The sequence below is a fragment of the Microcaecilia unicolor genome, chromosome 10 (genome assembly GCF_901765095.1).
Source record: "Microcaecilia unicolor chromosome 10, aMicUni1.1, whole genome shotgun sequence".
Taxonomy (NCBI): Eukaryota; Metazoa; Chordata; class Amphibia; order Gymnophiona; family Siphonopidae; genus Microcaecilia; species Microcaecilia unicolor.
This window is the reverse complement of record NC_044040.1, coordinates 185,665,600-185,681,133: the sequence shown is the minus strand read 5'-3', so window position 1 is coordinate 185,681,133 and position 15,534 is coordinate 185,665,600. Positions and strand designations below refer to the sequence as shown.

The window sequence follows — 15,534 nt, the reverse complement described above, 5'->3', positions numbered from 1 at the left end:
TTTTTTAACACCCCCCTCCCCCCGCCCCCCGAAATCCAGTACTAGGCATACCGAGAATACAAAACACTCAGGACCTGTAGAGCAATTCTACCATACCATAAGCAGTAATTTGTACGAGTCACACAAGGAAAAGGAAAGCATCTTAAACACTACAGTGAGCACTAGAACATCAATTCACCTATTGTAAAACGAAAACAGACAGATTAGTACAGATCCTCGATCCTGCACAGTCAATGCCAACCGAAAGCCATGTCTTTTTCACAAATACAGATACACCCTAATCCACTATAGAATAAGTAATCATAAACTTTCTATTTAGACAAAAATTAAACTGAACCCCCGATGCCAGACTCTGCATACAATGCAACACCACAGAAACAGAAAATGTCCTCTAGCACTGTGCAAAATATAAAGACAGCAGATGTAAATTTGAAAAAACTAACAAATACCAATCACCACTTTACAAATTAACAAATAGAAATAAAACAAATAATATCATTTTATTGGACTAATACATTTTCAGAGGCCAAAACCTCCTTCCTCAGGTCAATTCAGTATAGTACTGTTACAGTGTCCTATCCTGACCTGAGGAAGGGGGTTTTGTTCTCCGAAAGTAAAATGTATTAAAATTAGTCCAATGAAAAGATTACTTTATTTACATGTTCTATTATAAACATTTATTAACACAGCTACAATACTACTTTATCCTAAAGCAAAAAAATAAAAATATATATTTACAGTTCGTTGTCTCTGGTTTCTGCTTTCCTCATCTTTTCACTGTCTTCCTTCTATCCAGCATCTGTCTTCGCTCTCTCTCTGCCATCCAGTGTCTGCCCTCTCTCTCTGCCCCTTCCATCCACTGTCTGCCCTCTCTCTCTCTGCCCCTTCCATCCACTGTCTGCCCTCTCTCCCTTCCATCCACTTCTGCCCCTTCCATGCACCATCTGCCCCAGTCTGCCATCTCTCTCTCCCCCTTCCATCAACATCTGCCCTCTATCTCTGCCCCTTCCATCCACCATTTGCCCCAGTCTGCCCTCTTTCTCTCTCCCCTTCCACCCACCATCTGCCCTTTCTCTCTGCCCCTTCAACCCGTCTGCCCTCCCTCTACCATCCATCCAGGGTCTACCCTCCCTCACGCTCCCCCCTTCTATCCCCTCTCTCTCTGCCCCCTCTTTTCAGCCCCCAGTTCCAGCCCCCTTATTCCACCTGCCCCTAGTTCCAGCCCCAGCCCACATCTCCCACCTGCCCCTTTTCAGCCCCACTATCCCACCAGTCCCCAGCCCTTTTCTCCCATCAGTCCCGAGCTTCAGCCCCCCAGCCACTTCTCCCTGTCCTCTTTTCAGCCCCTAGTTTCAACCCCAGCCCTTTTCTCTCACCAGTCCCGAGCTTCAGCCCCAGCCAGTTCTCCCTGTCCCCTTTAAAGCCCCTAGTCCCCACAGTTTCAGCCCCCTTCATCCACCACATGCCTTGCATCCCCCTTTTCAGCCCCAGACCCATTGTCCCACCTGCCCCAGGCATGGACCCATTTTCCCTCCTGCCCCCTTGTCAGACCCCAGTTCCAGCTTCAGACCCCTTCTCCCATCTGAGCACTCCCCTCCCCCCTCTGAGCACCCCCACCCTCCCCAATCCCCTTCTCCCCTCTCTGAGCACCCATCTGAGCTCCCCCACCCCTCCCCATCCCCTTCTCCCCTCCTTGATGCTCTCCCACCCTCCCTAATCCCCTTTAAGCACCCCTCTGAGCTCCCCACCCCTCCCCAATCCCCTTCTCCCCTCCTTGATGCTCTCCCACCCTCCCTAATCCCCTTTAAGCACCCCTCTGAGCTCCCCACCCCTCCCCAATCCCCTTCTCCCCTCTCTGAGCTCCCCACCCTCCCTAATCCCCTTTAAGCACCCCTCTGAGCTCCCCCACCCTTCCCCAATCCCCTTCTCCTCTCTCTGAGCTCCCCCACCCTCCCTAATCCCCTTTAAGCACCCCTCTGAGCTCCCCACCCCTCCCCAATCCCCTTCTCTCCTCTGAGTCCCCCCCCCGACCCGACAGCTGAGTTCCATTCTGCTGCTGCTCCTACCCTGTCCTGCCTTTAAAAAAAAATTTTCGAAGCACAGGAGAGTAGCAGGCAGCGCGCCTCGCATCTGCCCTGCTAGTAAAGAAGATCTCGTTGACGTCGTCGTCCTTCCCCACACTGAATCCCGCCCGCCCTCGCGGTAATAGGAAGTTGCCTCAGAGGGGGCGGGACTCAATGTGGGAAGGGCGACGACGTCAGCGAGATCTTCTTTACTAGCAAGGCAGAAGCGAGGTGCGCTGCCTGCTACTCTCCTGCGCTTTGGAAAAACAATTTTAAAGGCAGAGCAGCAGGAGCGGAGCACCCCCCCACCCGATGACACCCGGGGCGGACCGCCCCCACCGCCCCGGCCTTTCTATGCCACTGTGTCATGCAGAGGTTCTGACACTCCTTCACTAAAGCAGCATTAAGCATTACCCATTGGTTTTAACATTTTGCAACATATGTGTACTGCTTTGTCAATATAGTGGATTTGGCTGATACTGACCATGACCATGTGGCAGATGATAAAATAGCTGCTTGTGAGATAGATTGCAAGGAGCATTAATCACTAATGCGGGAAATTAGGTGCAATAAAACTCTATCTCTTTTTCTTGCTGTTGACATTTGGGTGGATAATTGCCTTCTCTTCCTGCTATAACCATAGGCACCAGCTGTGTGGGTGCTGTGGAGCACCCCCAATATTTTCCCCTATAAGTCTGTAGACCAGGGGCAGTAAGCTACATATTGCAGAGCTACAGAAAAACATAGGAAGGAAGTGCCTCTATGGGGGGGGCGGGCCAGGCATTTAAAAGAACTGCTCAGTCCCACCTCCGCAGGGCTTCTATTAGTCCATTCATTTTGGTTACCATTGTTCCACGTGAAAACCGGCCAATCCATGGCCGCTGCAAAACCGCCCAATCCCGCGCCACGGCCCAGCGAAAGGCGCCCAATTACCGCAACCCGCATCCTTCAAAATTTTCATGCAACCACTTGTCAAAACCCGCCCAATTGGGTGGGAAAACCGCCCATCTGGCAACCCTGCTCTATATCCCCTCAGCTACTGTTCCAGTCTCCTCCTGCAGGGCAGCCTGTTAGTTGGCTCCTCACCTCACCTTGCAGCCTATCCAATAGACTGCAGGGGAGGCGGGAGTTTCCCTCCCCATTGGCCGTTGCTAGGCTACAGCAAATGCAGCAGACAGACACTGGCAAAAGGAACAGACAGAAATTTCAGATAACTTTATTGGCATGACAATTTTACCTATGTTGCCAAAGTAATACCTATAGTGGTTAAGATTATAAAAAAAGAGGTAGTGGAAGAGGAATAAAGGGAGCAAAAAAGGGGTGAAGGGAATGGAAAGGGGGTCACTGGATAGGAGAGACAAATAACAGATTCAATTCAGTACCATTTTGAACTGGTGAGGTATTTCTAAGTTTGATCATGTACAGATATCATCATTGCCTGAGTTATTAAATGTTTACCAGTTGTTAAATAGAAGCTGTGATCTTTTATTCCAATAATTATTTGAAGTTGGCCATTGTTAAAGAGCCGATATTGAATGAGTTGGACAAGAGGTGGGGAAAGGAAATTGTGCTGAGGTAGTATAGTATGTAAAAGGTTGATACACTGAAAGACTGTGCCTATTTTTATGTGATCTGCACAGGTATTTCGGGGGAGGGGTGGAATTTGGGTAGAACTAGGGCAGAGGTGTGATGTTTGAGCAAATTTTATAAAATATGAGTGTACATGTATGGAGTACTTATACACATTTAGGTCTTCTTCCATTATGTTACAGGAGTTTTACATGAACTTCTTGCAGAATCACACTTAAAAAGAGCCTTCTACTGGTCCATATACAGTTATAGTAAAGGACTTACCAGAGGCGGGCAGTTGAACAATGGGAGCAGGAGGGCAGGGGAGAGACGAGCATGGATGCAAAGGGGGAGGGGAGAAGAGAGCGGGCCAGGCCAACTGGGACAACATGATGGGAGCGGGAGGACAGAGGAGAGAGGAGCATGGATGTGAGGGGGGGGGGGGGGGTCATGGAAGGGAGAGAGGGGAATTGCTGGATAGGGATTAATGGAGGGTGATAGAGGAGCATGGATGGGAGGGGCAGGGCTCAGGGAGAGAGGGGAATTGCTGGATAGGGAATTAGGGATGAATGCAGGGGACAGAGGAGCATGGATGGGAGGGCAGGGCTCAGGGAGAGAGGGGAATTGCTGGAAAGGGATGAATGGAGGGGGCAGGGGACAGAGGAGCATGGATGGGCATGGATTGGGAGGGCAGGGCTCAGGGAGAGAGGGGAATTGCTGGATAGGGATGAATGGAGGGGCCAGATGGGCATGGATGGATATGGATTGCAGGGCAGGGCTCAGGGAGAGAGGGGAATTGCTGGATAGGGATGAATGGAGGGGGCAGGGGACAGAGGAGCATGGATGGGAGGGCAGGGCTCAGGGAGAAAGGAGAAATTGCTGGACATAGAGGGGAGGGAAGAGAGATGAAGGAGATGAAATGAGGAGAAAAACTGCACATGGATGAACAAAATAGGCAGAAGCTGAGGACCAGAAATGAAGAAGAAAGGAGGAAAGGAAATAAATAAATGGAAAGGAAGCCCTGGAAACGGAGTTAAGAGGACATATAGCAGCAGAATCAGATACTGGGCCAGCATGATCAGAAAAAGAAAGTCACCAGACAACAAAGGTAGAAAAAAATCATTTTATTTTCATTTTAGTGTTTGGAATATGTCCACTTTGAGAATTTACATCTGCTATCTTATTTTGCAATGTATAGCAATTTGTTTCTAAGAATATTGCTGACAATTCCTGTCAGTGTGGCAAGTGGTGAGCGATCATTTTCACGGGGGGGGGGGGCGCCGCCGCCGCCAACTGATAGTCTGCAGGGGGGGGGGCACCAACTGATAGTCTGCAGGGGGGCGCCAGAGACCCTAGGCACAGCCCTGTAAACAGGGCCCTTAAAGACGCGTTCTTTACCAAAAGGGTCCCTCCTATTATAGGAGCATCTAGTCACAGCGTGATGGAGCTGCTCAAGGAATTAGCCTAATTATCGTATTTAGGATTGGGAAGAAGTTCCTTTCTGAGTCAGAAGAAGCTACAGATGCAGCCTTTAATTTTTCTGTCTACCAAGTATTTATTTATTTATTTATTTATTTATTTATTTATTTATTTATTGCAATTGTATCCCACATTTTCCCACCTTTTTGCGGGTTCAGTGTGGCTTACAATATGAGATGAATGATGGAAATACAGTTTGTTACAAATTGGTTATGGATTACATTGTGCAGAGATATGTGAGACAATCGAAGTGTCGTTAAAGAATGTAACAATGGAACACAAACATTGAAACGTTGGAAGGAGACAATGAGAGCTTAAAGGGCGATAATAAGGCATAAAGACATATGGTATGCATATTTCTGTGAGTAGCTATGAGTGATGTGAGATTATGGGGGATGAGAGTTTAGAAGTGGATGTATGATGCATTAGTGAACAGTGAGTGAGGACTTTATGTGTTTTGGCTCTTTCCGTAAATTTTTTCAAAAAGATGTAGATGAAAGACTTCCTGGACTTCTGTCCTCTTCATCTGAAAAGGGTGATTTTCAGACATATTTGTGCACAAAACAGGGTTTACATTGCCCACTACATACACACCTACAGTTGAGAATATGGCCAAGTCATACATAAATGTATGCACATTTTGGAGAAGTGTTCCCAAAAGCAGAGTTGTACAGAGGGCCTCCTATGAGAATACTTTTGGATTTCCAAAAGTAAGGTAAAAAAAAGAGTACAGATTTATGCATGTACTCAGTGCCGTACCAAGGGCGGGGCGGTGGGGGTGGTCCGCCCCGGGTGCACGCTGCTGGAGGGGTGCAGAGAGCAGCCGCACACCTGTCGGCTCCGCTGGTTCCCTGCTCCCTCTGCCCCGGAACAGGTTACTTCCTGTTCCGGGGCAGAGGGAGCCAGCGGAGCCGACAGCCACGCGGCAGCTCCCAACATCCCTTCTGCAGCGTGTGTTGATGCCAGGTATGCTGATGCGTCGGGGGAGGGGAGCGTTGATGCATCGGGGAGGGGGTGTTGATGCTGCGGGGGGGGGGGGGGTGTCGTGCTGCACCTGGGGGGGGGGTGTGCGCAGCGGCGATCTGCCCCGGGTGGCAGCCGACCTAGGAATGCCACTGCATGTACTTTTCCTGAGTCAAATTTTTTTTTTTGAAAGGCTAGAAAGATTCCCTTAGGAGTGTGTGTGTGTGTGTGTGTGGGGGGGGGTTATCAACATGGATCACTGTTAAGAGGAGAAGTTATCAATGGGGCTACTGATCAGAATGGTTATTTTACCACTACACTTCTGCTATTTTAGCACAGGTTCCATTTTATACAATGAGGCCTAGTTACTAATAACTGGGGTTTGACACTAAAATAACATGTGTTAACATTGGCCCATACTGATAACTCCCCTCCCCCCCCTCCCCCCCCCCCCCCCCCCCCAGATCTCATGCATAAAATGGGACTTGTACTAAAATAGCACAGGTCAGTGTTAAAATAACGCATCTTAATGGTAGCCCATATTGATAACTAGGCGCCTCAATGCGACTAGTACCTTTCAGGAAATCATACATAGTTCTGCTATGTGCAATTGCTGCACATCATATATGTAGTAGAAACATATGGATTTGTCCTCACTTGATATGAAGATATTCATGTTAATGTGGAGCTTTTGTATAATACTTTGCATGTTCTGTGATCTTTATTTATTTATTTGTAGCATTTGTATCCCACGTTTTCCCACCTATTTGCAGGCTCAATGTGGCTTACATTGTTCCGTAATGGCGATCGCCAATTCCGGAATGAGAAATACATAGTTATAATGCAGGTGACAGAGAAATCAGCATATTTATTGATTTATTTTGGTGAACTTGATATACTACCAAAGTCCTGCACATAGGTGTCTAGGTGGTTTACAATACCAACCAGCTTATTTTCAAAAGAGAAGGGCGACCATGTTCCGACCCAAATCGGGAGATGGCCGCCCTTCTCTCGCAGGCACCCAAATTGGTATAATTGAGAGTCAGTTTTGGGCGCCCCCAACTGCAGTCCGTCGTGGGGATGAACAAAGTTCCCGGGGACGTGTCGGAAGGGTACGGAAGGCGGGACGGGGCGTGCTGGGGCGTGCTTAAGAGATGGGCGCCCTCGGCCGATAATGGAAAAAGAAGGGCGACCCTAGTGAGAATTTGGTCCACTTTTTTTGGACCCTTTTTTTAGGGCCAAGTCCCAAAAAAGTGGCCAAACTGCCCAGATGACCACCGGGGGGAATCGGGGATGACCTCCCTTGACTCCCCCAGTGGTCACTAACCCCCTCCCACCCAAAAAATCGAACTTTAAAAACATTTTTTTGCCAGCCTTTATGCCAGCCTGAAATGTCATACCCAGCTCAATGACAGCAGTATGCAGGTCCCTGGAGCAGTTTTTAGTGGGTGCAGTGCACTTCAGGCAGGTGGACCCAGGCCCATCCCCCCTACCTGTTACACCTCTGCTGGTAAATGGGAGCCCTCTAAACCCCCCCCAAACCCACTGTACCCACATCTAGGTGCCCCCCTGCACCCATAAGTGCTATGGTAATGGTGTAGAGTTGTGGGGAGTGGGTTTTGGGGGGAATTGGGGGGCTCAGCACCCAAGGTAAGGGAGCTATGCACCTGGGAGGTATTTTAATGGTTTTTTTTTAATTTTTAAAAGTGCCCTCTAGCGTGCCCATTTGCACTATGAATCCTGGCCCCTCCCACGACCAAAGGGCTTGGATTTGGTCATTTTTGAGATGGCCGGCTTCGGTTTCCATTATCGCTGAAAACCGATGCTGACCATCTCAAATTCGCCCAAATCCTAGGCATTTGGCTGGCACCAACCGTATTATCAAAAGAAAAGATGGCTGCCCACCTTTTTCGATAATATGGTCTGTCCCGCTCCTTCGCGCCCCCGTCCTTGGAGATGGGCGGCCATGGAGATGGGCGTCCCCGTTCAATTATCCCCCTCCAAAGGTTCTAACAGGGAAAACAGAACCCCCCAAAAGAACAAGAGAATAAGGGGGAAAGAGTAGTAGGGTCAGTTGAGTTGAGGAATGAAGGATAAAAATAGATGGGATTTTATTAAGGCTTGTTTGAGAGCTGAGGGTGATGGTTGATTCCTGAGTTCGAGAGGTAAGTTGTTCCATAATTTAGGGCCAAAGTATCTGAAAACAAAGTTGAGGGAGATTTTAAGATGGAGGTGTGAAGGTGGGGGGAGATTCTTGTCAGCAGACCGAAGATAGCGGAGTAAGGGATAAGCAGGTTATTGAGGTAAACAGGGCAGAGGGGGATCGAGATTTAGAAGTATTTTATATCACAAAAAATATGGAATAGTTTGGGAAGGGGTTAAATAAGACACAAGGTAGAAATATTAAAGAGTAATAGGCTAATATTAGTTGCACGACTTTCTCATTATGGGTACTGTCATGGATAAAGTTCAGTTTAAGTAACCTTATTCTATTTTTTTTTTTTATAACCTAAGGATGAGCCAGTGGCTATAATGTCACTTTGAATTTCATCTTCAAGATTCAGAGTTCATTTTACTGTTTGATTTTGTGCTGTAATTCAATTACATCCTTTTTTTTCATTTTTTATAAAGTAATTCTAGATTATTTAATGAAGATGTGAATATATTTTTAGTCGATTTCCTTTTTATAAAGGGCTAAGATTGCATGGCTTGAAAGATACAATAGGCAAGTGACTGCATTATGGAATGTAAGCAGAAAGAAGGCATTCAGTATTAGGGCTCCTTTTACAAAGCCACACTAGTAATTCCAGCATGGCAAATGCGACGAAGCTCATAGGAATAGAATGGGCTTCGTCACATTTGCCGTGCCAGAATCCCTAGTGTGGCTTTGTAAAAGGAGCCCTTAAGTAGGCAAATCTACATTTTGGTTTAAATTTTCAAAACCTTGTGTACTTCATATTTAAAATTAGGATATAGATGTGCAAAGGGACCAATCTGATGTTTAATCATTTTTAAAGTCAAACCTTAACACATACATATACGCAGATGACGTAACGATTTACATTCCATTTAAACAAGATCTAAAGGAAATTTCTAATGACATCAACCAAAGCCTACACATCATGCACACATGGGCGGACGCATTCAAGCTGAAACTCAATGCAGAAAAACCCCAATGCCTAATACTCACCTCGCAATATAACACGAACAAATTCACCACCATTAACACACCAAAACTGAATCTTGCAATTTCGGACACCCTAAAAATTCTTGGAGTTACCATTGATCGACACCTAACACTTGAGAGTCACGCGAAAAACACAACCAAGAAGATGTTGTATTCAATGTGGAAACTAAAAAGAGTAAGACCTTTCTTCCCAAGAACCGTCTTCCGCAACCTGGTACAATCAATGGTACTCAGTCATCTAGGTTACTGCAATGCACTCTACGCTGGCTGCAAAGAGCAAATAATCAAAAAACTTCAGACAGCTCAGAACACTTCAGCTAGACTCATATTCGGTAAAACAAAATACGAAAGCGCCAAACCCCTATGAGAAAAACTGCACTGGCTCCCACTCAAAGAGCGTATCACGTTCAAAATTTGCACCCTAGTTCACAAAATTATTCATGGAGACGCACCAGCCTACATGTCAGACCTGATAGACTTACCTCCCAGGAATGCTAAAAAAATCGTCCCGTACATTCCTTAATCTTCACTTCACAAATTGTAAAGGTCTTAAATACAAACTAACGCATGCGTCTACCTTTTCCCCTACCTGAGCACACAATTCTGGAATGCGCTACAGTGAAACCTAAAAACGACCTATGAACAAGCCAACTTCCAAAGTCTACTGAAGACCCATCTCTTCAACAAGGCATACAACAATGATCAACAAATATGAATTCCTGTACACACATCCAGAATTGCCCCTACAATATTCGCTTGCCAAACTACTATCATGTTTTTCATTATCATATTACCCAAGATCTTCTACTATTACTAAATGTACATTTTCTTTATAACTCTTTTATATTTCTTAAATATCTCTTACAATGTTTGCTTGTTAAAATACTACCACGTTTTATCATTATCATGTTACCCAAAATCCTTCTGCTATTACTAAACTTATACTTTCTCATGTACTCTCATTATGCATGATGGTAAGCCACATTGAGCCTGCAAAGAAGTGGGAAAATGTGGGATACAAATGCAACAAAGAAATAAATAAATAAAAGACAAGCATCTAAATACAGTTAAAAGGGGCAATTTTATAACTGTGTGAATGCAGAAATAGAACATACATACTTTTCCTTGTGCAGGTACCAGTGAATGTTAAAGTATGTGCATTCTCTGGCTTTGGAAATGACCCTGTGGAACATATGCACAATTATCTACTCCTGCTCTTGAGCATGCACCAATTTCCCAGATTAATTTACTCTCCATGTATGCACATTTTATAAAGTGTGCATGTAAATACAAACCCTTCTCAAGCTCCGCCGCCAGGGATGCCTCCGCTCAGTCTATATATATGTGTGTTTATCCGCATATTGGGAAGGCAATTTTTAAAGTCAATTGTGAGCACAAAATAAGATTTTGGGAGCAATTCTATAACTGGACACCTCCATTTAGGTGCCTGAGGCCATGTGATGAAGCCTATTCTATAATGATCCAAGGTACCTAGGTTCCGTCTTAGAAAATGAGCATAAATGGGTATTGACGCATCTAACATTTAGGTGCTCACACTTACACCAGCCTTAGAGCTGGCATAAGTGAGAACATGTAAGTACAGCAGAGATACATGTAACTTACAATATTCTGTAAGTTATGCATATAAATGGGAGCCCCACCTAAGCTGTGTCCTTGCGCATGCTCCCTCCCCGCTTGAAAATATTCACTATGTAAGTGAAGCAGGTATTTGCAGTCTTCAAAAATTGCCTACCCTGTCATCAACCAACTCTTTCAAAGACTATAATCTGTCATTCCACCAGCACATATCTAGTGTGGTCAAATTCTACTTCCATGAAACTTCAGCTCATATATCCAGTGAGACATCTTTTCTCTACGTCTGCCCACAGAATTCTCATTCATTCATTGATCACAACTAGACTATTGCAACTCCTTATTACAAGATACTATTACGTATGACTGCTGGGGTGTAAAAATGAAGGAAGTAGGTACACATGAGAAAACTATATACTGCAATTCTACTCGACTGGACAATAGGCAGTATGCTCTAATTTGGAAACGATGTCTGGAGATGCTTGACCGGTGATGGGGGAGGGGGGAGGGAGGGGATTCTCGTCAGTGTGGATGTGGAGGGAGTGAATGGAGAAGGGTTACTGAAGAAGTGGATGTTGAGGATTCGGAATGGGTGTAAATGGGCTGAAAGATGGTTCAGGGGATAAGGGGGGAGGGGTTCTTTATTAAAGAAAAAAAGGAAAAGTCATTACTAAGCTGCCTTTGGCTGCAAGATCTCAATCTGGGGCATTCTGTTTTTTCTCGTTTGATTCTGACAGTAACTTGCTGATTTAATGTGCTCAATGTATTTTTTATGCTTTGTATGACGTTTGGAAAATAAATAATTAAAAAAAAAAACCCCCAAAACCAAGGCACTCATTCCCAAGAAGCTTGTCGCCTCCAGTTAGTACAAAGTTCAGTTTTACATTTACTCACTGGTGCCCAGAGGTTTGATGGCATTTTACCCCTTTTCCAGGCAGAACATTGGTTGCCATATCTTACATTATTTATAAAGCACTCACCTTAGCCTTTAAGGTACACAATTTGGGTGTCCATGAGTATTTATCACAGAGAGTTACATAAATAAACTTTAACTTGATTTGAGATGCAGCAGTTTGGATGACTGGACACCAACAGTTGCTATAGTAAATGCCTTTGCAAGTAGATATAGCTGTGAACACCACCCACACGGGCTCTGTGTTTATTACTAGGCAAGTGGTTCAGTAATATTGAGAAAACATGGAATCTATGCTTTGTGCTAGACATCCTAAGCTTCGCGTCTTTAATATTTTGGTACATGTAGGTGGAATGCAAATTAATCAGAAGGATGAATGCTAGTCTAAGTAGCTGAGTGTGAGAAGAAATGAGAATAAATAAGAGAAAGGGAAAGAAAATTTCTCTTTGATCCTTTAGGACTGTCAAAGGGAGATGAGCTGCCTGTCTTCAACATACAGTATGCTGTAATACCCTATTCTTTCCCATACTCTATTGCTTCATCCCCCAACTCAATGTATATTTATAGTCATGAATAGATAGCAATGCAATACAATGGTTTTTTTATGGTCGTAAATTAGTGCCTCCAGGCACACAGTCTGACTATAGTGAAGCTTGGCCTCCACCATGGTTAGACTGGATTTTCAAAATCACAGAGGGAGGCTATGAGAATCTTGGAAAAGCAGGGGCAGATTGTGACCAAAAGTCAGCCTGAGGATGAGGATCCTGTCCTTGTCTTCTCCACTTCCCTTGGTCTCTCTCTCTCTCTCTCTCTCTCTCTCTCTCTCTCACTCCTGCCTCCTCCACCTAACCTTGTGCAGCTCCATACTCCCTGCTATCACTACAAGCTCCTCCTTAATTGATGTCAACAAATTCCAGCAGCAGTACATCTCTAGAGCTCCGGAGCTGGCAACTATTCCTTATTGCTGGCCTGCAAACCCCTGCAACTTTTGGAGGGGATGTACTGCTTGTTTATATCAGGGGCCAACCTGGGAATGCATAAGGCAATCCATCCTTGAGGCAATGTGGATAAGAGATTGATATGGTGTATGTGTTAGGGTAAGAGGGGAATAGCTGGAAGATAGGCATGTCTGCGTGTATATACACCAATTTTCAATTTCAGGTGTCCTTTTACTAAGCCGCGGCAAAAAGTGGCCTGCGGTAGTGTGGGTGCGTGTTTTAGGCACACACTGGGCCAGATTTTACCGCGTCTGGGAAAAAAGGCTTTTTTCAATGGGCTGGGGAAAGGGTCTACGGTAAAACTGAAACCATCGGGCACCTATTTGCGGCCTGAGTCTTTAACGCAACCTATTGATCTAGCAGTAAGGGCTCACGAGCTACAAGCACGGTGACCGGTCGGTGCATGCCAACTGCCGATTAATGCCAGAAATGCCACATGCGATAGGAACGTTAGTCAGGGGTTAAGTGTGATTTTGAGCTAAATGCTGGTGGATAAAAATGCTGAGGTCCATGTGTCTCACCATTATAAAATACATTATAAAAGAACCCCTAGACCACCCCTCTTTTCCCTAAACAGAAAGCCCCATTTGGCAAGTGACACATGTAGCCCTTTGGTTAAAGTTTATCAACTGACTTCTTATATATTCAGACAAACTTACCAAGGCCCAAGCATGACACTCTAAGTCCCGATTTCCCAAGATTCCTAGAATAAGAAAAAAAGCAATATCAGTATATTATTATGTCTTACAAAGAATTCAGTGCATTTGTTGCTTCTGTTAGAAGAAAATGCCAACATGAAACCATCCTTTGTGAGTTTTTACAACACGCAGAGTACTATTAATTCCATGAAAGTTCACAAAACATCTTACAAATTAATACCTTTCAATTTTCAAATTTCAAAAGAACCTACCAAATGGAATAAGCATATGCCAGAGCACTTTGACCTATCAAGGTTTAAACTAGAAGACAAGGGCCTATTTATTGAGTATTTCAAGCTAATGATTGACAATCTTCTTTTGTTTCTGTAGGGTTTTAAAATGCATTTTGGCAGCTAGTTTAGCAATTAAATTACGTGGGCAAGTGACTATTCTATAACTTGCATGTGCAAATTTGCACGCTAATGGGAGATTCTATCTACGGCACCTGAAGTTAGATTCTACTTCTACATTGAGTTTTCAGCGCAGAAAAGCATTATAAATGGATGCAAGGCACCAAAATGGGGCAGAAATGGCAGATGCGCATGAAAACACATTTAGACGTTCATTTATAGAAGAGCACCTAGGTATTTCCATGTGTATCAGCAAAGGGGGTGTGGTCATGGGAGGGGCATGGGTGGGTAAGGGGTGTTCCCTTAAGATGTGGGCAGTGTTATAGAATAGTGCAGATCTGCGCCCAACTTGTGCACCAGGATTTACACCTGGTTTCAGTTGGTGTAAGTCTTCGCACCCAAAGTTGAGTGCGGATTCCGGTGCTACTTGCTATTCTATAAATGGTGCCCCTCCCAGAATGCCATTTATAGAATACCATTCAGCACCAATTTGTTTCGGCAACAAATTTTGAGCATCATTTACTGAATCTAGTCCTAAGTGTTACCATTACGTGCACAAGTTTGTAGAATTAGGGGGATGATGGGTACATAACTGTTAGCGCCTGTGTTATAGAATTGTCCCCTATCCCCAGATTCTATAATCGGCGACTAAAGTTGCTCATGCAAATCTACACATGTAGCCGATTTGCACACACAACTTAATTGATTAACAAGCTAATCAGCACTGATAATTGGCCAATAACAAGAATTTATCGGCACTAATTAGACTTTATGTGCACAACTTTCTAAGTGCATTCAGTAAAGTGGTACATAATGAGCAGATCACAAGGAGGGTGTGGTCATGAAAGGGGTATCAGTGGGTCATGGGCATTCCTGAAAATTACACGCACTGTTACAGAATATGCCCAATCCACGTCTAAATAAGACGTGGGCAGTTACATCAGGTTTTAGTTGGCATAAATAGCTATGCCTGAATTTTATGGACACAAAAAGAAGAAGGAGAAACCTCACATGGGTGTGGACAATGGGCAAGAAAGTGAGGAAAACTAGAAGGGGATGTCAAGAAGTCTTTTTAATGTAAACAGCATAAAATCAACTCGACACGGCCGTGTTTCAGCACAAAGGCCTGCCTCAGGGGTCAGATATATCTCTTTTGTTACGCAAGGAAAGCTTAACCCAAGAGTAAAGTCAGAATACTGGCTGTGGCACTTCTATAAAATCCTCAGTTGGAAAGACACTAGACTGTAAAACGACGTCACACGGCAGCAACCGTCTGTGACGTCAATAATGCAAAAGGGTCAATTTTATGCTGTTTAAATTTAAAAAACTTCTTGACAGCCTCTTTGACTTTTCCTCACTTTCTTGCCCATCGTCTACACCTAAATTTTAGTCATGGGATGGCCACTATGCGTATTCTATAAACCACGCCTAACTTTAGGTGAGGCTTATGGAATACTGCTAAGCGTTGTTTTTTTCAGTGCTGATTTTTTTGATGCCATATATACAATCTGGCCCTAAGTGGATGAAAGTGCACTCATAAGCCCTGTATACATACGCTTTTTACCACATTCAGGAGTGACACCCCAGGGATGTGGTCGAGGTGGAGTTATTGTTTACTTGTAAAGTTTGACATTTTAAGTGTATTTTCACTGCAAGACTACCTGCACCATGCAGCAGGTGTAATTGTGTGGAGGTCTCTGCAGGAGTAATTCTCAAAGCAA

The 15,534-nt window shown here is 44.7% G+C and overlaps 1 protein-coding gene across 3 annotated transcripts in view; it reads right to left on the bottom strand.

Moving 5' to 3' along the window:
• Window positions 1-15,534, bottom strand: part of LOC115478535 (voltage-gated potassium channel subunit beta-1) — a 296,142-nt gene that overhangs the window by 134,376 nt on the left and 146,232 nt on the right. For all 3 annotated transcript variants that reach the window (XM_030215947.1, XM_030215948.1, XM_030215946.1), the window contains exon 2: window positions 13,425-13,468. In XM_030215947.1, coding sequence (XP_030071807.1) covers window positions 13,425-13,468 — 44 coding nt within the window. The remainder of the gene's footprint in view (window positions 1-13,424; window positions 13,469-15,534) is intronic.